This window comes from Dromaius novaehollandiae, chromosome 8 (assembly GCF_036370855.1).
Source record: "Dromaius novaehollandiae isolate bDroNov1 chromosome 8, bDroNov1.hap1, whole genome shotgun sequence".
In the NCBI taxonomy this organism is placed as follows: domain Eukaryota; kingdom Metazoa; phylum Chordata; class Aves; order Casuariiformes; family Dromaiidae; genus Dromaius; species Dromaius novaehollandiae.
Window position 1 is genome coordinate 29,225,603 of NC_088105.1, and position 21,882 is coordinate 29,247,484.

A 21,882-nucleotide genomic window follows, 5' to 3' on the forward strand; every position below is an offset into this window, starting at 1 on the left:
GTGCACTTTATCTTTCTCGATAAAAAATAATTTGCTATTGCCATTTGAGTGCATGCATTGTCTAAAATGTATTCTTTGGTCTGTGTGTGCACAGCCTCTTTTTCGTTTGAAGGTATAGGGGAGATTACAGGGACTGCAACTTCTTAGATACCACTTATATGGACTTCACAGTGGGCTTTCCCTTTTGACCAGTCTTACAAAAATATAAGCTGCACATCAAAACTTTCCAAGGACTGAGTCACACCATACCTACTGCATACCTCTGAGGCCTAGGGAAGTCCTAGGAATGGTCAGGAAATGCATGTTTCCTCATTGGCTCAACTGGGAGAGAAGACAGGGATGGGTTCTGGGATAGCCCAGCACCATCAGCCACAGCGAGCTCACCTCCTTCCATAGCAGATCATTCCTCAAATTGGCAAGGGCACAGGCATGCTGCCAGGCATGTGACGTGGCTTTGTTTCGAGGTGTGTATATGCATGCCTCTAAGCTATGCATGGTTTGACATCGGAATCTGTGGATCGGAATCCACTGGCTGACTGGAGCTCAGGAACCCAAGTCTAAAACAGGAAGAGCTCATGAATCTCAAGTGGATGTGCAGCCCCTGTGGTCTGTTGACCAGGAATGTTTTGCATGTAGGACACTTGAAATAAGACTCTTATCAACCTGAATGATAGCCTGCAAAGAACTGTTATTATGAGATTACAATTTTCAGGCATTTTTAATTCTGACACTCGCTAGGCTTTTTGCTCCATTTTCTTCTGCTGCCATTTTGATTTGTGTAGATCAATGCAGTTTTTAAGATTACTGCTGAAATGGCCACTGGAACTTTTTGAACTTTAATTGCTATAGATACAGTTAGGTTATTTTGTCCTATATTCTGTCACAGAGGTTATGTACTATTTAATATCCAAGTTTTCTTACTGATATTATGTGTATGCTTATTAGAGTAGCATTGCATGAAAAGTGTGTGCGTGTGCCTACTGCTAGAATACAGAGACCTGGAATATCCCATGTGATGCGTTCCTTGTGCAGATTCCTCGGGACTTTTGCAACAGCGAACCAGAACAGTCAGGCAGAGAGGACATTATATGTATATGCTTCAGCCCTTCTGAGGAAACGATGATCGTTAGCACAACTAAAAATCAGCTTTACATGTTTACTATGCCTTCCACTGAGATTATGAAAGTGAGTACAATCTTACCACGTTCCACAAGCAATACATCCAGTAAGGGATGTATTGTCATTGCACAGGCTATTCAGTGTCACTTTCTGTAATGTGTTCTTTTAAAATCCATTGACTAGGATCTGAACCTGTGTGGTATAGAGTGGTCTGCATGTTTCTCTGAGAGCTATATTTCACAAGTCCCTTGCTCAAGCATACCTGCATTTGAATACCTGATGTTATTCAGTAAAATTGTAAAGAACACTGTTAAGACCATTTCAGTGTGCATGTGACTTGGAGCAGTTGATTAGTTGACTAAGAGGGTTTTTTAATGAAACTATAGTAGAGTTTATGCTCCACTGTAATATACAGAAATGTTAATGTAATGAAAAAGCCAAAAGTTAGCCATGGGAATCTTATGTTACTCTGAAATAGTAGCTGTTGAAGTACTAATTAGAAGTGAAATCCTACTGTGAAGGACAAGTTAAGAAATACATTCCGTACTCTGAAAGAATTGAAAAATACAAGGACAGGAGGTAAATGTAGTGTAATGGAATTAACTAGCATGGAATTAAGTACCTAACCTATATGCAGTCATACAAAAAGATCTTTACAGAAAGGGGTTATGTAGTTACAGGATCTTCTTGTGCATGCAGCCCAAAATGTTACTGGCTCTTAATTTCCAGCATGCTATAGCTGAGCATCCTGATTAATTTCCTTATTATTCATCACTTGATTGTTTTTAAATGTCTGTCTAACCAGAACAGAAGTGTCTTAACTGAATTCTTGCAGGTCCAGTTTTATCGTTTATCTAACTTGCATTTCTTTGGACACCTGCAATTATGTTCTGCTTTCACTAGTATATGAGACCTACCCAAGCTACATCTTCCCTACATCACTTTTCTGGATTACTAATTAAAAAGTTAAATCTGATTCTAACACTGTTATGTTCCTAGGGCTTTGTTCAGACTAGTACAGTGATAGGATTAGGTGGTTTCCTCAAATCCATTTGATTACTGTATTCAAAGAGCTATAATAGACTTCTCACCTGACTTGCTGCCTACAGTGACATATTTATGATTTTTCTATGTTCTCCTTGCTTCTCAGGAGAAGTCAGCTCATTTTATACATCTGAATTTCCCATTACATTCTGATTCGATCACTGGTCTGGACAGCTGTATTCGGAAACCCATTGTTGCTACTTGTTCCCTGGACAGATCTGTCCGCATCTGGAATTACAAGACCAAGTAAAGAGTTATTTGTGTTTGTTATCATCTCTTGCTTTTCTGGATATTGTATTTAGCAGGCAACAGCAGCAATCTCATATATGAACAACTGTGTTGTTTCAGTAAAATTCTTGTGTGGGATACAAATGGTCTTATTGACATGATTTGGGAGTATGAATATACAGTCCCTTTAAGAGCAATATGAACAGAATCAAAGCGTATCTCTGTTATGCCATTTTTGTGTCAAACTTCTCATATGTTTTGGAAGAAAATTCTTTAGGAACATTTCATTCAACTTTGTCTTGATATTGTTGTCCTGTCTCCTGCTTCATGGCCCTAGTTCTTCAGCAAAATGAGTCCAGATTTTAAGGATCCTTGGAGGGAAAGACATCTTAGAACAGGCATTTGTGAATGTATGTTTGCAACCAAAAGTTCATTCACCTTCTTCATTTTATTACAATAAACAAGTATTTGCTGTTGCACTTTCCCCACCTTCTCTGTCAGCCAGGGAGTTCAGATTTGCCTTTGTTTCCTGTAACATCTCTGTGATCATAACTTAACTGATTGGCAACACATTTCCTCAAGGATAAGGCAGAGTCAGATTGTAGCTGCGGTTGTCCTGCTGGGCGAGATATTGTCCCATCAGGCATGCATAGGGAGTTCGTACTGTTGCATACTGTGTGATGGTTCTCTCTTTCAGCACTTTGGAGCTGTATAAGCAATATCAGGAGGAAGCGTACACAGTATCACTTCACCCCACTGGCCTTTTCTGTTTGGTTGGGTTTTCTGACAAACTACGACTTATGAGTCTACTGTATGAGGACATGCATGTTTTTAAGGAATTCACTATAAGAGGTTGTAGAGAGGTAAGTAGTGATTCAAAAATGATACTGGGTAGTTCCAGAAGTTATAGGGAGCAGAGTGATGAAGAATGTGATAGGAGATAGGATCCTTTTCAATAGATCCTAATAAGATTTAGGATATCAAAGCAGAGAGAAAAGGATTCTGAGTACTGAGAAAATGAGCCTGGAGACTGATGCAGAACTGTGGACCAGGGAACCTGTAGAAGGGGTGGCCTGCTCAGAAATACTGAAGGAGTGAATGTTATAGGGGAAAGCATCAGTTAAGAAAGCAGTAAGAGGCGGATTTGTATCATAGAATTTTATTTTTGTGTAGCATTCAGATATTAGATGATGTCAGTGGAATTCAGTGCATGAATTTTTTATATCCACTATGTCTTCAGTAATGGGTGATAATGTTCTTTTCGTAGTGTGCATTCAGTAATGGAGGCCATCTTTTTGCTGCAGTTAATGGAAATGTGATTCACATTTATTCCACCACCACTTTTGAAAATACTAATAATCTAAAAGGACATAGTGGGAAGGTCAGTAAACAAAGCCTATAAAATATGACTGGTTTAAATAAGCACTAATTGATAAACTTCAGAAAAGTTTTGAAAAGGAAAAGTACAATCTTGGATCAGAAATGCGTCCAAAAATTCAGAATAGAAATACAAAGGTCAGTTTTCTTTGTGTAGAGATCAACTAATACTCAGCATATGAATGCACTAAATGCATATAAAGAGTCTGTTCTTAAACTGAAAGAGAAAGGTTGGCAGGTAGCAGAACCAGGATAAAGTATCCTAATAATAAATTATGAAGAAAAAATGCATTGATCATTATTGGGAAACCTTTTGTCTGTCATTGTGATCATAAAGTAATGCTTACTGGTTTTTTTTAATGGTAAAAGGCAGCTAGTTGAGAAACGTCTATTTTTTTTTAATAAAACTTAGAAGTATGATTCCAAAGCTATCATGTATTTCCCAGTAAAATGACTTCTTCCTATATGTCTGTAACTTAAACATTGGATTTCCCTAGATACGTGCAGTTAAATGGAGTGCAGATGATGCTAAATTGGTCTCCTGTGATGCACATGGTGCTGTGTATGAGTGGAACTTGTTGACAGGTAAAAGGGAGTCAGAGTGTGTGCTCAGGTCCTGCAACTACAGCAGTATTGCCCTGTCTCCCTTTGCCAAAATCATCTTCGCTGTTGGATCTGACCAAACACTGAAGGAAATTTCAGAGTCTTCGGTGAGCTAACAAACATTGTACGATTTTGCTGAGTTCCCTGGGAAGAGGACTAGTGCTTTGCTTTAATCATCATCCACTTGACAAATAGGAATCAGCCAGTTTTTGATAGCTGCAGTATTTACTGACACTTTTCTTTATCATAATATTCTGATGTCCTTTATGATACTTGAGAATTTTTTGAAGTTTCATATCTGTAACTTTACTTGGATTTCCCTAAAAATCTTCTACTTCTTCTAACCAAATAACTTTGTAATATTGTATTGACTGTTTTGCTGAAATCCAAATTTATTGCATCTACTACTGTGGGCTACCATTTTTTTATCCAGAACAATAGTAAATTGTATGTGATAAACATCAGATTTTTCAGAAGTGATTAACTTATGGAACTCAGTTTAAAATTTTAAGAGTGCACATGTATAAAGCTTAATACCAATTGCTGTTTATGGTTTTAGTCCTGTAGGTATGCAGATTCTTTTAACTGCTTTGCTTCAGGTAGTGATATGACAACTGGTTATACAATAAGTAATCATTGCATAATTACTTAACATTAAGTAACAGTATTATGGAACATAGTGTAATTTTTGTTTTTTAGATTCTGCATGAAGTGCCTGCTTTTGATGTTGTTTATACTGCAATAGCTGTTTCTCGTTCTGGGCACATGTTATTTATTGGTACATCCCTGGGGACAATCCGAACTATGAGGTACCCGTTGCCTTTGCCCACAGAGTTCAATGAGTATCAGGCCCATGCAGGTCCTGTTACAAAGGTAAAGTAGAATATGTTCTTTTCCTTGCCGTGCCAGTTACACGCTTCTCCTTTCGCACTGTGCTTCTCCTTTGATAGTATAATATGTTAAAACTAAGGTTAAGCCTGCGTGTGGAGAATGAGGTTTAAAACATTCATAGAAGTCCTGTCTATAGAGACAGGCATTACTGAATAAGCTGTTGCTGGCTAAAAGGTAAAGGGTTAAGTCATGAAGGAGGCCGCAGTAGCTTGAACAGGATACCTAATGTGACATGTCTCTGATGAAGAAGTTTGATACAGCTCATAAAGAGGAAAATAAAGTTGTGCAGGCTTGAAAATCTCTTGTGAGAATGGAAAGGGAAATGAGATAAATATATTAAGCAATTTGCTGCCAGGGTAAATTGCAGAAGAGATTGTAACACTGATCAGCTAACCATAGTGTATTTCTTAAAGGCTAATGAACAACATCTAACAGATAGGAGATAAGGTGTGTGAAGCCTCCAGCTATGGAATGTTTCAGCATGCTTTCTCCAGAAAGCCATGTGTTCTGTCTTCTTAAAACAGTTCATAATTTTGGCATTTTAAGTATCACTGTCAAATACAGGACCTTGACTTACAGCCACATGGTACAACATTAGGATCTGAATTCCAATGTTTGGAATCCTACTTTCACCTCTCCCACAAGCCTTGTCAGCTCCCAGATGCTCTGTGCCAGGCCACAAAGGACATCTGGAGGAGGTGACAGTACTTGTTACTAGGTAGCTCTTGGTGGTCTTCTTTGCAGATTCAGAAGAAAACATTAATTTGTCTGTTGTGCAACGAGCTTCTCCAAGAAAAAGGCTAGGGACCTTTGGAATTGTCATATGAATTGCCATTCTGGGCTCTAATTATCTAGAAGATCTTGTCTGTTCCAGGTTTTTGAAAATCTTCCTACAGTTTAGAGAACAGAAGTGAATCTGGTGTCTTCCTGTGTTCTCCTTTTCTCTTTTTCTCTTTCCATGTTGTCTGGACCTGGGTGGAGCAGGAGTGGAGGGCATGATCAAAATGGTGGTAGCAGGGCTGTTTTAGTATTTCCATTAGTAGAAATGACAGGAAATATGTGGGTGGGGGAAAAAAATTTGGTGTAAAAGCAAGCTGTGTCTCCATTTTTCCTTGTCTCTACTATCATTTTGCCGTTTCTTCCTTCTAAGATGTCCGTAACAGATGATGACCTGTTTCTACTGACTGCCTCAAAGGATGGCTCTTTTTTGATCTGGAAAGTGTATGATAAAGAAGGTCAGATACTGAAACGGGAAAAGGAAGTTGAATATGCTGAAGAAGTACTGATCATGAGATCAGATATAGAAGAGAAGGTAGGAGGAGAAACCTGTGAACATAAACTCTAGGATTCCTAGTCTACAGCTTATGAATTACATTTGTGAAATGTTTGTGACTGGCTGTGCCTGTGTGACCCTCTGTCTAAGAGTGCTGGCATAACTTTCTTCATGAGAATAGGCTACAGTAAGTAGCTGGACATGCTCGTCAATGTACAGACAGCATTCTAGGACCAGTGAGGATGGAGAGAAGTCTACTCTTTTCTCTAATACTTTCTCCAAACCCTTGAAAGCAGTTTTAATGGAGTGGAGAAGCCTGAAGTTGCTTTTCTGTGAACCATCTCATAAGATAGCAAAAAAATCTTACTTCTGAAACTTGACCTTTTCTTGATCTATCTGTCTGAAAATTCTCTGCAATGGTTGCCTTTCATAAATATGTATGTGTAGATATAACATCCTTAACAAACTTGCTAATGGCAAATAGTATCTCTGTTAACAGTATCTTGTCATCCATCTGCAGGGTCAGGCGATGCTAGACCTGCAGATTCGTGTGAAAGAGCTGCAGACAGAAAATGATTACCAGCTACGTCTCAAGGACATCAACTGTAATGAAAAAATAAAGGAAATAAAAGAGATTTTCACCCAGGAAATAGACTGTCTTAAAACCAAACATGAGGTATGATTCATATTGCAGCAGTAAATATCAAGAAGTCTTTCACTTTTGCTAAAGGGTTAAATTCAAGCTTACATTATATATGCATGAATGCCATAAAGCATCTGAAAAAATCAAGCATTCCTTTCCAATAAAGGTGTTTGGGGTATTTCTAAAGCATAAAACTATCTGTTGAGCCAAGTACATTTTTAAGTACTGAGGGGATGCTAGAGTTTTCCCAGGTAGGCTATAAGTACCTTCACATAAAAACAGTTTCAGCAATGAATGCTGCCTTAGACTAAGGGTCAGGACTTTTTAGTAGAAGTGGGACCATGCCATTAAAGCTCCATCACATGTAAGTTGCAGGTGCTGCAGGATCCAGCAATTGTTCTTAAATGCCGTCTTCTTTATGCCTTGACTGCTTAGCTTCTTCAGAAACACCTGGTGAGGTGCCATGTGAGCTTTTTGAAAACAGAAGCAGACTGTCTCCCCTGGATTTCTTTTATTCATGTGCTTGTTGATTTCTCTGTGGTCATGGAGCAGGACTTCCTTTTTCAAAAACCATGATAGTTCTTCCTAATGTCTTGTTTATCTGTGTGTCCACTATTTCTGTTTTATAAATATCTATGCATCTGTTTAGAACAAACACCAGTTTTCTGATTAGTAATTTGCTGTATTTCTGGACCCTTTGTAGAATTAGAAGGCAGGTGATGCAATTGCAATATCACTGGTAGTAAGATGGCTTGGAGTGAGAGATTATATATCACAGTTAATGATTCAGTTCTTTCATCCTTCTGTTCCTTTTGAGCTCTTGGATGAATATTATCCTGTCCTGGTACTTTGTTATGGCTTTTCTTGTTAGGTTGTACCGTAATCCCTTCAACCAGTGTTTCAGTGTGACTCCCACATAAAGAAGTCCAGTGTGAAAACTTGCCAAATTAGTTACTCTGTTTTTTGTGGTCTTGTCATCTGTAAGTGCTCCTTTTATACCTTTTTCTTGTCTCTTGACCCTACAGATGTTCTGGCAGGCTTCTGCTGTTAAAGTTTTTCAAGAAGTTATTAATTTTTGTGCTTGCTGCAAGTTTTTGCTCAGGCTGTTTTGCTCTTTGGCTTTTCTCATTGTGCTTTTTGCATTTAAGTAGCCAGAGTTTGAGCCCTTTTCTTTTTCCTCATTTTTGTATAGCTTGAGCTTTCAGAAGGAAGCCTTTTTGCTTCTTACAGATTCCTGCGTTTTATCTATGCCAGTTTTCTTCTGCACTTCTTCAAGCCTTTCCATGGGTAGTGCTTGGCCATAGAGTTTTAATGATCTCAGCTACACTGAAGCTTCTTCTTTAGGCTTGTTGATTATAGGCTTGTAAACAAGTGCCTTTGAAGGTGAATAAAAGTTCTAGGCAAGTAAATCACACTTTCTATTTGGATATCAGTATGTGTTAAAATTAAACAATGACAGATTTGGACAGATTTGTCACTAACCTTTGTAGCTGTTGTGTCCAACAGGCAAAAAGAGTATTTCTGCTGATGCGAGGGCCGTACAGTTGTTATGAGGAGAAAGTCGAAAACATTGCAGTACCTCTGGTAGTGCTTTCCGAACTTTCTGGGAAATTGCTTACTCACCTTCTTGTTCCAGTTCTTTGTGCCTTTTTAGAAGAATAAGTCATTCTAAGTGTTAGTAGGATATTCCAAGCAAACGGAGTTCAAGTCTCATTTTTGCCTGGATCAGTGTTTTAGGATCTTGCAGGTGCTTCAAGTGAGTTAGAAGCAGCTTGGATTTTAATACCTGGAAAACAAGTTGTGAAACTGTGAATACTCCTCAAGCAGGCACACACAAAGAAGTGGAGGGTTTTGAGGCTTTTGTTTAAATAATGAATATACGATGCTCTGTATTATATGAACACCATTTGCTACTTTCTCTTGGCTTTCCTTAATTTTGCAACCTGTCTTAACGAACTACTCTCAGGGAAAACGTGGCTTAGTAATGCATAGCATCTGCCTTTTTTGGTGAGTGATTTCAAAGATACAAATTTCATCATGTATGTGTTACCCACCACAGGCAAGAACACAAAGAATTTGGACACTGGTTTGCCTATTTTCAAATCAAAACTTATTTTTCTTATTTTTTTTCAGATTTTACAGGCAGAAAAAGAAAAACAGGAGCTGCAACACCAATATCAACTGTTTGAGTTGATGAAGAAACAGGCCAGAGAGGTGCAAGACCTAGGTTAGACTATAACATATGTTTATAACTAGAATTTCGAGAAGGTGCATTAGATTCAAGGCAAGTAAGGAGACAGAGAGAGGTGACCACAGTGCAAGGTACAAGGAAAAATGGGTGGCATATGTGTCGTAAAAGTATTGCAGACTAAAAGTCTGTCTAAACTGCAGTGCATACATGTCCATGAGAACATGCACAGAGGCATTGTATTTTAGATGTCTGGTTCCTGAGATCAGTGATTTCTTCATTTATCTCATAGTTGACTGTGTAAAAATAGCAATGTCTTACAGTTCAGCAAGGAGGCCAATGTACAATGCATACAACATGGAAATATCTGGGCCCAGGATTCATAATCAAGAAAAATCAGAAATGCTGAAAATTAGTACCAAAAAAGAAGTCTGACAGTAAGAGAGGCCACTGTCTGCTCATACTCTGTAACAGTTGTGCTTATACAGCTCTATCATGGTTGTTTTATCAAGGGGGTGCATGGACAGGCTGGTATTCATTTTTTGTAATGGCAGACCAGGAGATTTCAGTGCAGGTTTTGCACTTGTTCAGGCTGGGACAGAACAACCTTCTGTTCTGAGGCACCAAGCAGTGATATGGTGGAGTATGCGGAGACACAGCTGAGAGAGGTGAAGGGCAGTTTTGGAACAGGCATCATTAGTGATGTCATAAGTAGAAGAAAGAGCAGGAAACTCAAGATATGGTTTTCTGATGTAAAATTTTTTATTGTCACACAGCCTAAACCCACTGTATATCTGTTGAAGAAAGCGAGGAGGTGCTTCTAGGGTAACTGATTGCAACCACCTGTCAAAAAGACCAGGGCAGAAAACAAGACACTAGTAACTGTAGAAAGATAGGATACACCTCTTTGCTATTAGTTTTATCAGTTCCGTATGTTTAATGTCACCAGAATCTAGCAATAATCAGAAACTGTTAATGGAAAATGAAAAATACCAGGAGCTGCAAGTGAAATCCCAGAGGATGCAGGAGGAATATGAGAAACAATTGCATGATTTGGAGGAAAGCAAAAGCAAGGCTCTGGAGGAGCTAACAGAATATTATGAAGAAAAACTTAATGAGAAATCTGTTTTGTTGGAAGAGGTAGGAACCTTGATTTGCAATCTGAATTATTGACTATATTTTTATTCCAACTGTGATAAAATATTCCCCAGGGCAGGGTAAGTTGGCTCTCTGCATGCAAATCCTAATTTGCTTGTAAACAGGGAAATATGTTGACAGATAGAATAGTAATGAGGAAAACCCCAGCTGAGTTACCAACTTATCTGGGCTTTATGCCTTCAGTAGGTAGTCTTCTAAGAAGAAAATCTTTGAGTGTTCTTAGCTTCACCTCTCTTTCCCCTGGGTGCAAGAATTCCTGCTCATTAACATGGTGTAGTTGATATATTTACTATAATTGGAGAAAGAGAGATTCAGTCAATCACTTGTTCTGGAGAAAGAGAGATTCAGTCAATCACTAGTTCTGGTGAAGAGATAATACTTCTGCAGTGGTGAATTCTGTGATGCATCAACTCCTGGTCTTTGAAATTGCCAACATCACTAAGTCCCTGAGGATCCTGCCTTTGTGATTTGAGGAGCAAAGAGAAAAACCCTGAGTACGTGAAAAATTCCTGCCCACTGCAGTCAAAGACTGTAGCTCAGTGCACTCCATGCCAAAGCCTAAAGTGCAGCCAGGTAACTGATGCTGATATCCAAGTACCTCATACAGATATATCCAATGTCAGTAAACTCTGTCAGCATTACTGTTTCCAGCCCTTCACTGCAGTACCAATTTGGAGAGAATGTGAGAAGAGAGGGATACAGAGACTGGTGTAAAACTAAGTGTTTATGGGTCTTAATGCACCAGAAACAGCAATTTTAAAAGATCCTCCCAAGCCTTACTCATGTCTGCATTTTCTGCTGCCAAGGCAATCTCTTTGGTGTTAGTGTTTGGGCCAAGTTTTCAGGCTTGTAAGCCTAAGTCTTTGTACTTACATTGCACAACACTGCTGAGCTTTAAGTTAGTATGTATTTCCCCCTAACTTAGAGCATCCAGTCCTTAAAAACAGTTTATGTTTATTTTTTACAGTTTTTACAGTTTTTAAAGTGACTTTAATTCCCTAAGAGATTGTTAGTCTAAACAATATTGCTGCAATTGAAGTTGAAGAATCCATTAAATACAGGCTGTCTCAGGAGAAACACAATTACAAATAAAGAATTCTCCTCTTCTTTATTGAACTAGTACTTTGTCTTCTCTAATGTTTGCTTTCCATAATTGCAGACAGAGGAGACTATCAGGCAGCAGCTTCACATATATGAAGAAATTAAGAAACAGATTGAAGATGATGGAGACCAAGAGATCCAGGAAATCAAAATCAAATATGAGAGACGGCTCCAGGAAGAAAAGGAATCAAACCTGCGACTGAAAGGAGAAACAGGAATCATGAGGAAAAGGGTATCTCTTTTTCTGTGATAAGATCAGACCTATTCATGGAGACCTATAGCTGAGAACTGAATGTGATCTGTGACATGTCAAGGCTTGTTGATTTAGTCCATAAATTCTTGACATTTCTGTCACATATGGGAACAATTGCCTCTTCTTATATCAGTTTGCATGTTTTACAATATTTGGGCAGAAGAAGCAGCAGCTGTGTGCCGATTGTATTGCTGGTAGGACTAAAGAAAGAAGAGAGATGATAGAGCATGGGTGGTTTTATTAGTATATTTTCTGCTATCTTGCATAGTTTGGTGTTATAAATAGTTGTTTGCTTATTCCATACAGTCCAGCATGTTAAAGCCCTTCCTACAGTGATAACTAAATGCTGTAGTCTCTCAATTTCGTATCCTTTCTCCCACACTGTCTACAACATATCTTACAAAGCAAGATGGTTAAATTTTGCATGGCTTTTGGAAATGGTTAAATTCTTACCTGTTTTCCTCTCTAGTTCAACAGCCTACAGAAAGACATTGAAGACCGAAACAGTGAGATTGAAGAAATGAAACTGGAGCAGCAGAAGCTGCAAGGCATCATTACATCACTGGAGAAGGACATCCTGGCACTGAAGAGGGAGATTCAAGAGAGAGATGACACTATTCAAGACAAGGTGAGAAACAGGACGATTGATTCCGATCAAAGTCACCCTCCTTTAATTTAATACAGGTATTTATATTAATAGTATTGTGTTATGATAATATCCAGTATCTTATTTGTAGTATCTATTCTGTCCCAGACATGACTGGAAGCTCAGTTTTAACTTAAAGAGTTTACATCTTTAGCTTGGGAACTTCATGTTTTCCCCACATTCTCAGCTTTCCTTGGGGAGCTGAAGTTCAGGCTGTTGAGTTTCCTGTCCCCTGCTCTGGGATTTGTATATGGCTCTCTGCATTATTTGACACTCCTCTCCCTGCAGTCTGTGCAAGATGTGTGACAAAAGTCAATTCTTCCACAAGATCTATGCCTGCTGTATTTGCCTCTGTTATATTTGTGCCTTGACCAAGGAATCTGTTCAACAGTGCTATGTCTGATTCAGATCTCCATACCCATTTCCCCCAGGAGAAGCGGATATATGATCTAAAAAAGAAAAATCAGGAACTGGAAAAGTTCAAGTTTGTACTGGACTACAAAATAAAGGAGCTTAAGAAGCAAATACAACCACGTGAAAATGATATCATGGTAATGAAGGAGCAGATCCGTGAGGTGAGCAACACGGTCATTTGGTTGGCCTCTGCTACTCAGCCCTTTATCTAGTTACAAAGATGGCCAGGCAAATCCCTTAGAAGACTCTAACTTATTTGGTCCTTGACTTCTTTGAAGGATAATACAGCACTGATTCAGTATCTTTGTGCCTAATAAGAATACTTATGCACAGTAGCTGCTATTTAGTTTTGTATCACATGCTACCAGTGATGGATATGGTTACTTAAATTCATGTTTCAGTATTTAATGCCAGACTCTTCAGCAATGTCAGTTTTGATCAAAAATACCTCTCATCCACATGTGGTTGCCTCCACATACCCTGTAGAGCTTGCAAGATACTGCCTTTCCTGGTCTGGAGGAAGAGAAGGTGAATTTCTTCCCTGAAAATGTTGCAGATTTCTGTGAACCTAACCCAATTTAAAGGTTAGGTACATGGACAAATTACCACTCATCACCTGCTCCATGGAAACTTTCCATCTGTTCATACATAGCTTGCAGCAAATTCATTGAGGCAATTTATTCATGATACCAACTTACCATAATCTCTCCACTGATGTGTCTTTAACACACCCAGATTAGGATTATGTTGACATAGCTAATCAATGGCCTGCCAGTTTTCATAAGTCTGTTTATTCAGAAAGAAAGCCTTTTAAAATAAATATGTCTTGTCAGACTAGCATGATGAAAGTCCTATCCTCTCCTTTGGTCACAAACGCACATCAGTAAATGCTGGAGTATCTTTAGTGCCTCTTATCCACCTGTTCTGTATAAGCAGTCACAGTTTTTCCTGCATTTGTTTCTTTTCAGTACTGAGTTCTTCTCATTGCTGCACTCATTCATTCCAGTATTGACTGTTAATTTCCACCTCCACCCATCTTTATTCTGATGGAACAGTACAGCTCCACTTCAGCTCAGGCGAATGAAGGGACATCACTTAAATACCCATCACGGAAAAGGGAGTTGACTATCCAGTTTTGCATTTTTTGTATATTCTGACAGAGGGCAGTGTTGTTCCAAAATTGACTTGAAGTTTTGAGTTGCAATTCAACCTGAAGGGGGACCTACTCCCTCATGTCTGTACTTTAATTCTGTGGATTTCCTGTTTCATGTTGTTTTTTCAGTAATGTCTACTTTTAGTCCTGATTTCCTCCTCCTGCTTCCTTTCAGATGGAGGGGGAACTGGAACGATTCCACAAGCAGAACGCACAGTTGGAACTGAAAATCACAGACCTGCAACAGAAGCTAAAGGCAACTGATCGCCAGGTGCACAGAGAGAGGCAGAAGGTATGGGGTGTGACCACTGTGCAGTGGTCCACAGTTCCTGCAGAATTAAGCTTGTGGGGATGGGACACTGCAGAAGCATTAATCTGAGCAAAATGCTCCTTCATGGATCCTCTATACAAGGTCCAGTGAACAGGAGAGTATCTGGTAAGTGGGGACAAAGGCAGAAAACTTCCAAGCCTGCAACCAGATTGGAGAGTTGATATTAAAGAATTCCAGCTGTTTATATGCAAGTTTTGTCAAAAGGTCAACACATATATTCTCCCAGGTTTAACAGAGCAGTGAGGCAGATGCCTAACATACTACTTCTTCCTGCCCAAGCTTGAAATCTCAGGACAGTGGACTCAAGTAGGAGCAACACTTAGGCTAGCACCTACAATGCTATGCAGGCATTAGTAGGATGAAATGAAGGGTGGTCTTATTCATGGTGGAGACAAGGGCTCCTTGTGTTTGAGAACAAGCAGCTCAGACATGAGAGAGCAAAAAGAACTGAAACCAAAGATGAAGGAGCTTAGCAGACAGTGTAGGACTGGGAAAGAAGGGAGAAGGGACTGTCAGAAAGCAAATAAGAGTGAGAAGGGAATCTTGATGTGAAATTATCAAGTTATGCACGTCTGATATATCCTTTGTCCCTTGCCATCTCTCATTAACTGTTTGCATCTTGTTTCTAAATAAGAATGTAGGCTGTTTGGGAAAGGACGTTGTGGGATAGTGCTCGTGATAATAACGCTGCTGTTCTTCACTTGAGGTCTCTGGGTGCTGGCACTGGCATTACCTAATGCAAGTATCATGGGTTAAGTGCTATTACTAAAACTTGTCACTAGTATTCCACATGCAGTACTCAGCCTGAACAGGTTTTCTTTAGTGACATATTTTAAAAAATTAAGTGTACTTAAAGCATAAGAGAGATTTTCACCAATTCAACTAGACTTTCAAGGTATTGCACAATGTAAAGTGCTCTGATCAGTCAGATAAGAGTGTACCTACATAACTCTTGCAGGAACAAAATATGAAAGCTGTCATCAAACGATTTAAAACAGATCTTCATAACTGTGTGGGCTTCCTTCAAGATTCCAAAAAACTGAAGGATAGGATCTGTGAGCTCTACACCAAGTATGTGCGTCAAACAGACATGGTGAGTCAAGGCCTTTGTCTTCTCCTTGCAGGTGAGCTTATTTGGTAGTGTAATTACTGAGGCAACATGCTGTCGCTTCTCAGGTGGAGACTGTAGAATTAGACACAGATTTGCAGCAGGAGTACATCAGACAGCGAGAGTATCTTGAGAGGAATTTTGCAACTTTAAAAAAGAAGGTGGTGAAGGAAAATGAAATCCACCGAGCCGATTACATGCGCATCATGCAGGTAACGAGCCTTTTCCCTGTGGTATGGGGAGGGAAGAAGGAAGCAATTGCACAAAAGAGACTTTAGCAGCCTTGTTGCTATAGTTTCTTAAGACTTTGAAACAATTTTTATTTGCTTCCTTGCCAGATATTCCTAGGGGTTTCAAATGCTTCCATTCAAGGGTAATATTCATTGAGCTACTGGAGTTCTACAGTTTTCTGGACAAAAAACCCCAAGGTCTCTGAAGCAAGAAATTGCTGCTGTTATGTGGACTGACTTTTTTGGCCATGTAGTCCCACATCCACTTGTCTGAATTCAAAAACTTTCTGCTTTTCACATCCAGGTTTTCACAGGAAGTTCAAAAATAAATGATGAATATGCCTATCAGTACCAAGACATCTTGTTCAGAATCCTCGTTCCTTACAGGGCAAGATAAGCTTACAACTACTGAGGCCAAAGATCCAATGTGTTTTCTCCTAGAGTGAGAGGATCTAAAGCCCCACAGCTAACTTCCTGGGAGGACAACACTCCCACAGTCTATTATTACCATGATCTCCTTCTGCTCAGTCAGCATTTCCCTTTCCCCTCACTAGCCCTTTCTTCATTGTTACTTTATTATGCTTCCTCAGGATCTTTATACCTATGTCCCTTATTAAGTCCTCTATTCTTTGCTCTTTCTTCATAGCCCTCCTTCAGGCCCAGGCAGCAGTGATCTTCTTCCTTGGCCCTGTTTTAATTTCTGTACTCCTTCTCTGGGTTAGAAATTTCCATTTGGCATGAAAGGAGATGGTTTCAAAAAATAACCTGGAAAATTTCCCTGCTGGAATAGGGTGACAGATGGTGCTTACAATGATAATACTTGATGTCTTGGATCAGTAAGCCTAACATGAAATGATGATTAAAACTGAATTAATAAAACATCTGGAAGATGAAGATATCAAAGGTTCTAACCAGCCTGGTTTCTTCAAAGAAAAGGCAGTTCTCTGAAGTCTTGTAGATTAATGAGTCTTTATGGCCAGGAGGAATTATCATGGTCTTTCAGTCCTTCACAGTGGTCTTTTAAGACTAGTTTAGATGAACTTCTGTCAGGGCTTTCTTTGAACAGGTGAATGACATCTTGAAGGCCTTCAGGCTCTGTATTTCTATTAGTTCTCAGTTGTAATTACATTTTCAGAGCTGCGCATTCCTCTTTGAGTGACTATTCGTAGGTACATTTCATTACTGACTATTGTAACAGGTGATTAGAACTGTCAAGATAATTTTAATTATTCTTACCACTTGGTAAGTTGCTTGTTGTTAGTGTGTTAGTTTTCCCTCCAAACCTTCTATATTCATAATGGCTTCTTTGGTCTCCTGGATACATTAGAACAGGCGTACTGAATAATCTTGAAGTAGCAGTGCTTGTAAAGTATAAGAAAGAAGCACGTATAGCATGATCTTTTCTTTAATATGTTCTACCTGTTTCTGGCAGTCAGCACTGCAGGGACTTCCTAGGCTGTAGATTGCATCCAGACATCATGTGCATGGCCTCATCCTACGTGCATTTGGTCAATCCATTTTTTGAAACAATTTCTGCTTTGCCACATCCTTTGACAGTAAGTTTTATAGTGTACATTTACTTTAATTCACTGCATGATCATTTTATTGCAGTGCAGGCTTTCTGTCAAACTGCAAAGGCTGAAATAAAGGTTTATCTCTCCAGATAGCATGCCTCTGCAGAAAAATACTATCACTGTCAACAAGCAGCCTTTTGGCATACAGCAAGCCAGAAAAGACAATTCTACGTAGCCCAGGCTACCTCATACAGGAGAGGTGTTACGCTGTGCAATGGACCTAAAGCAAGATCTTGAATTGATAGCAGGCATTCAGCTGTGTCAGTCGCCCAAAGTAAACTTATGACCCATGACCAAAGAAGTACACCTACACAGAAATAGTGTGCCATGATCCTGAAAGCTGGTCAAAATAAAATCTTCCTGACTGAGCCTTGGAAGTTATCCTCTTCATGTGTTCCTTTCAGGATCAAGCTCTGGGATAAATGCACTGTTGTCAAATTTCATCTGTGTCTAAAGACTTGAATTAATGAAGTCAGAGTCTACACAATATTATTGTTTACTTATTTTAGAGCAGGCTTCAGAAGCTCATCGACTCATTCTGCATCTAGAATCTAACAATCACTGCAAAAACAACTGCTCTTGCCAACAAATTCAGACCTTAACACATTCCACAATCTGACTCTGTGTCTGGTTCTGTGAATGGGTGACTTTTAGCTGAGGGGAAACTCGAGCACAGGCTTTCCTTGGTGTCAGGTATTTAGAATCTTGCCACACACATGCACCTTGAGTTACTGCTGCTGGCTTGAATTCCTAGAGCGCATCTGTGTACAGATAATTAGTGTAAGTGCAGTGCCTTGTTACTAACCAGTTCTCAGTTGTCCATCTGAACTACATTGACTCTTGTATGATACTAATACTATATCAGTATACTGTATAGAAACAAATTATGTGCCTTACAGAAATCTCACACAACATAGGTGTATCAACCAAAATTGTCATCTCATCAAAAAAATCAAGATTTGAAAAGACACCTTTTTCGTAGGAAAATGTCATAAATCTTTTTTCTTACCTCCTGATGTTTTGCTGAGTTCTCAGTTGCTTGGGATCGATATTAGATGAGGCAGCCTATGCTTGCCTTTTTGCCCTTTATCCTTTTAAAATATGTCCGTATTTGGTGAAATTCCGGAGGCTGGAATGATGCTGTGTTCTAAAATGTCTGAAAAAACACCACAGGTAGTTGAGATCATTGCTGCTCTTGGTACAAGTATGGTAGCAGCTGTTTAACATTCCCACTTGCTGTTGATATGATAAGGTAGCTCATTGTCTTTGTGTGAGACAAATATACAATTCCACTTCTCTTGAATTCAGAACAGAAATATCTAGTTAATGGTGCCCCTGTTTCTGATTCACAGGCAAGTTTTATTATCCTTCACTAGTATCAGCTCCATACTGTTATTGTTGAAGTCTTTCTATCTGTCAATACAGTGGGTACAAGAGAACCATATTACATTCATCTGTACTTTCACAACTATTTCAGCAAGATACTTTGTAGCAGGCTATTAAGGCATTATAGGGTTGATATGTTATAGATTGAAAACTGACTAAAAAAGAAAGAAAGATGACTAAATGGCCAACTTTTCCTTGTAGCAAAATGCTAGCGGTAGGTATATCAACTATCCATATGCTTTATATATTTCTTAATAATTTGGAAGGGGTGTTGGAAAGTGATGTTAGTCAAAACTAATGAGGAGGACTCTGCAGAAATACAAGGAGATATATACAATTTAGGTGAACAGACATATGGTGGCACATGAAAAGCAAAATAATGCACACTGGAGGGAGAAATGGGAATTCTTCACATTAATTCTGAGTTAATTGAATCCATCCCAGAAAGGGACCTGAGCTTCACTGTGGAAATGGCTAAGAAGATGATATCTTAAAGTGCAGCTGCAGTCAGAAAAGCAAAACAAATGCTAGCCTCTTGAGGAATGTGATTAGAACACTGTCATGTTTTACATCAAATCTGTACTGTAGCCTTGCTGAAATACTGTGTGGTGTATTGATAGCCCTAGCTCAGTAAGCATATACTATCTTCTGCCTGTGATACTGATTCTGCGCTGTCTAGTGTCCCTGCCATGGATAGGAAGATACATACTGCTAAGGCAGATAGTACCTGTGCTTTTCGTCATAGAGCATATTGTTATTGCAGGAAAATGTGAGTCTGATTAAGGAGATTAATGAGTTGCGGCGAGAACTGAAGGTGACCCGCACCCAGGTACATGACCTCCAGTCAACGCTAGGATTAACCAAGAAAAAGCAAGTAATTCGAGACCCAGGTGAATAATGCTTCTTCTATGTCTCCATATTATCAGTTTTCATTTCAGAAGCCCTCTTTGTTATCTGCAGACAGTTCTGTCACTCTCTCTGCATAGTTCCAGCTTGTCTGCCTGGTGGTATCTGTTATATTGTAGTGTAAGTCATAGAAACTGCTAAATACTTCAGAATCTTACTGTTTAGCTCTACTCCTTTAGTCCTTAAAGATACCTTTCCTTGCTCATTCCCAAGAACTCTGCAAGCTGGGATCTTTGTTACTCTGCTCTCTCTCTTCTCTGATATTGTCTTCTAGCTCCCTCCAGTGAACTGCTGTCCAGCCCAGCTGTGCTGAGGTTGAATGCAGAGAAAGAAAGTGAAAAAATCATAGAAATGCAGCAACTAGAAATTCAACGCCTGCGAGACCAAATCCAAGAGAAGGGACAGGTCCTTGCAATTCAGCCTCTTTCAGATGGAAAGCTTCCTATGCTGAACCTGGAAGAAAGCCACAGGACATAGCCAGAATGACCTGGTTCAAGAACACCTTACGTTACTATATTCTCCTGGCAAGATCAGAAGTCCAACAGCATTGATTAGACTTGCCCTGTCCTGTACTCTTCCAACAAAAGCATTTATGCAGTACTCACTACTCTGAAACACAAGGCACTTGCCTTCTCTCCATCTTTCTTTCCTGGAATCTACCCTTTCCATGAGGACTTACCTTTCCCTTAAATATGCATGGCCTGATACCTGCCTGCTGCCTAGGAGCCAAGAGAAAAACAAATAAACTTATGTTAATGCAAGATTGATCTTTGTGCCTTCATGCTAGGTCAGGTGCACACTTCTCTCCTGGGAAATACCATGTCCTTATCCAAAAGAGCTAGTCAAGCTCTGTAAACCTTTTCTGCTAGAATTCTTATTTGGTGTTATATCGTGCTGCAAAAATCAATATCAGCCTTTTATTTGCAAGCATTGAATTGCCTATCCATACACATGACTGCCCATAATATGAGACAGATGTCACTGTTATTCCAAGCAGCTATCCAGGCACAGATTAAAAATAATTAGCCTGTGAAGGCAGCCTTTATCTAGTGGTCAAGTACACTTGAGCTGGAGCCCTTGCTCAAGCCCCTGCCTCATATCTAGAGACACATTGTATCATCTATTATAATCATTTCTGTAGAACAAAAAGATAGCCCAGTTTCACACTCCAAAATCTGCAATGAAGTCCAAACCTTATGTTGTAACTCTCCTGTTATGTAGATAAATTCATCTTTGTCTTCTTTCTAACATCTGCTACCCCTCCAGTTTATTTCTTCAGTGAAATTCCTCTAAAAAAGTTACTTTGCAGTATACTCATGCATAAAAAAAGACAAGGAGTTATCTACCTAATAATTAGGGAGAAAAGAAAGTGAATTTTTGCATCTTTGGTTGTCAGTGCATGATACACACTTGCCTCACTGAGGAATAGTACTTGTACATCCTAAGTTTAAGCTACTGATTGAGATGGGAACTATATGGTGTTTAACTGTCAGTGCATTATTGTTTCCATTTCCTGTTCTGAATTGTTGAGAAGTGACAAGTGCTTTCTACATACTCCTAATAATACTTTACAGAAGATCATGGTGTCAAGACTGGATAACATGTAAGCTGTGTTAACATCGGAGATGCCAGACTCCTTTCCAGGCTAATGCTGTGGTAAAACAGATGATTCCGTGAGCTGCTACAGCCTAGGAGATGTGAGCTGAATGTTTTGCCCATGAATGCAGAATGAAGTTTCTTTAGTCCTACTTTTTTATTTTGCAGCCTTAACCTGATGAAGCTCAAGTTTGACAGGAACAAAAGGAAGAAGTAAAAATGGAATTGGTCTCTTAATGGGAAAGCTTAACACTCTTCTTCCCCCCCCCCCCCCCCCCGTATAATCATCTTGATGCTTCCTATACAGAAAGAGGATGTAATTAATGTAATTATCAAATATTTTAGAAACTAGTTCCCTCTTAAATTTTCAGAACACACCCATTTTAATTTGCTAGACTCCCATGTGGTATAATTTTCCCCTCACTTTGTCAGAGTAAATTGAGTGGTAGAAGCCACTGCTTTAATAGATGTGGTTTAGATAAATGGAATCAATCTTTCTAAAAAAGAAGAACCCTGTCCTAATAAAAGGAAAAAGAATATGCAAGTGAAGAATGATTTCTGAGTGGTGATTAATATGCTTAAAAGTATGCCCATGTGTCACCCGCATTAGAAAGATAAAATTTTAAAGACAATGCACGGCCTGCTGGATGAAGCCTAGGT

General features: G+C 39.2%; 1 protein-coding gene across 1 annotated transcript in view; it reads left to right on the plus strand.

The window, feature by feature from the left end:
• CFAP57 (cilia and flagella associated protein 57) overlaps nt 1–20,387 on the plus strand; it is a 25,627-nt gene extending 5,240 nt beyond the window's left edge. The window contains exons 5-22 of the mRNA XM_026096804.2: nt 1,033–1,185; nt 2,270–2,409; nt 3,089–3,254; nt 3,659–3,772; nt 4,266–4,478; nt 5,071–5,244; nt 6,413–6,574; nt 7,056–7,211; nt 9,312–9,405; nt 10,316–10,506; nt 11,684–11,857; nt 12,348–12,506; nt 12,956–13,099; nt 14,267–14,383; nt 15,381–15,515; nt 15,599–15,742; nt 19,484–19,610; nt 19,901–20,387. Coding sequence (XP_025952589.1) covers nt 1,033–1,185; nt 2,270–2,409; nt 3,089–3,254; nt 3,659–3,772; nt 4,266–4,478; nt 5,071–5,244; nt 6,413–6,574; nt 7,056–7,211; nt 9,312–9,405; nt 10,316–10,506; nt 11,684–11,857; nt 12,348–12,506; nt 12,956–13,099; nt 14,267–14,383; nt 15,381–15,515; nt 15,599–15,742; nt 19,484–19,610; nt 19,901–20,103 — 2,766 coding nt within the window. The 3' untranslated portion in view covers nt 20,104–20,387. The remainder of the gene's footprint in view (nt 1–1,032; nt 1,186–2,269; nt 2,410–3,088; nt 3,255–3,658; nt 3,773–4,265; nt 4,479–5,070; nt 5,245–6,412; nt 6,575–7,055; nt 7,212–9,311; nt 9,406–10,315; nt 10,507–11,683; nt 11,858–12,347; nt 12,507–12,955; nt 13,100–14,266; nt 14,384–15,380; nt 15,516–15,598; nt 15,743–19,483; nt 19,611–19,900) is intronic.
• The last annotated feature ends 1,495 nt before the right edge of the window (nt 20,388–21,882 follow it).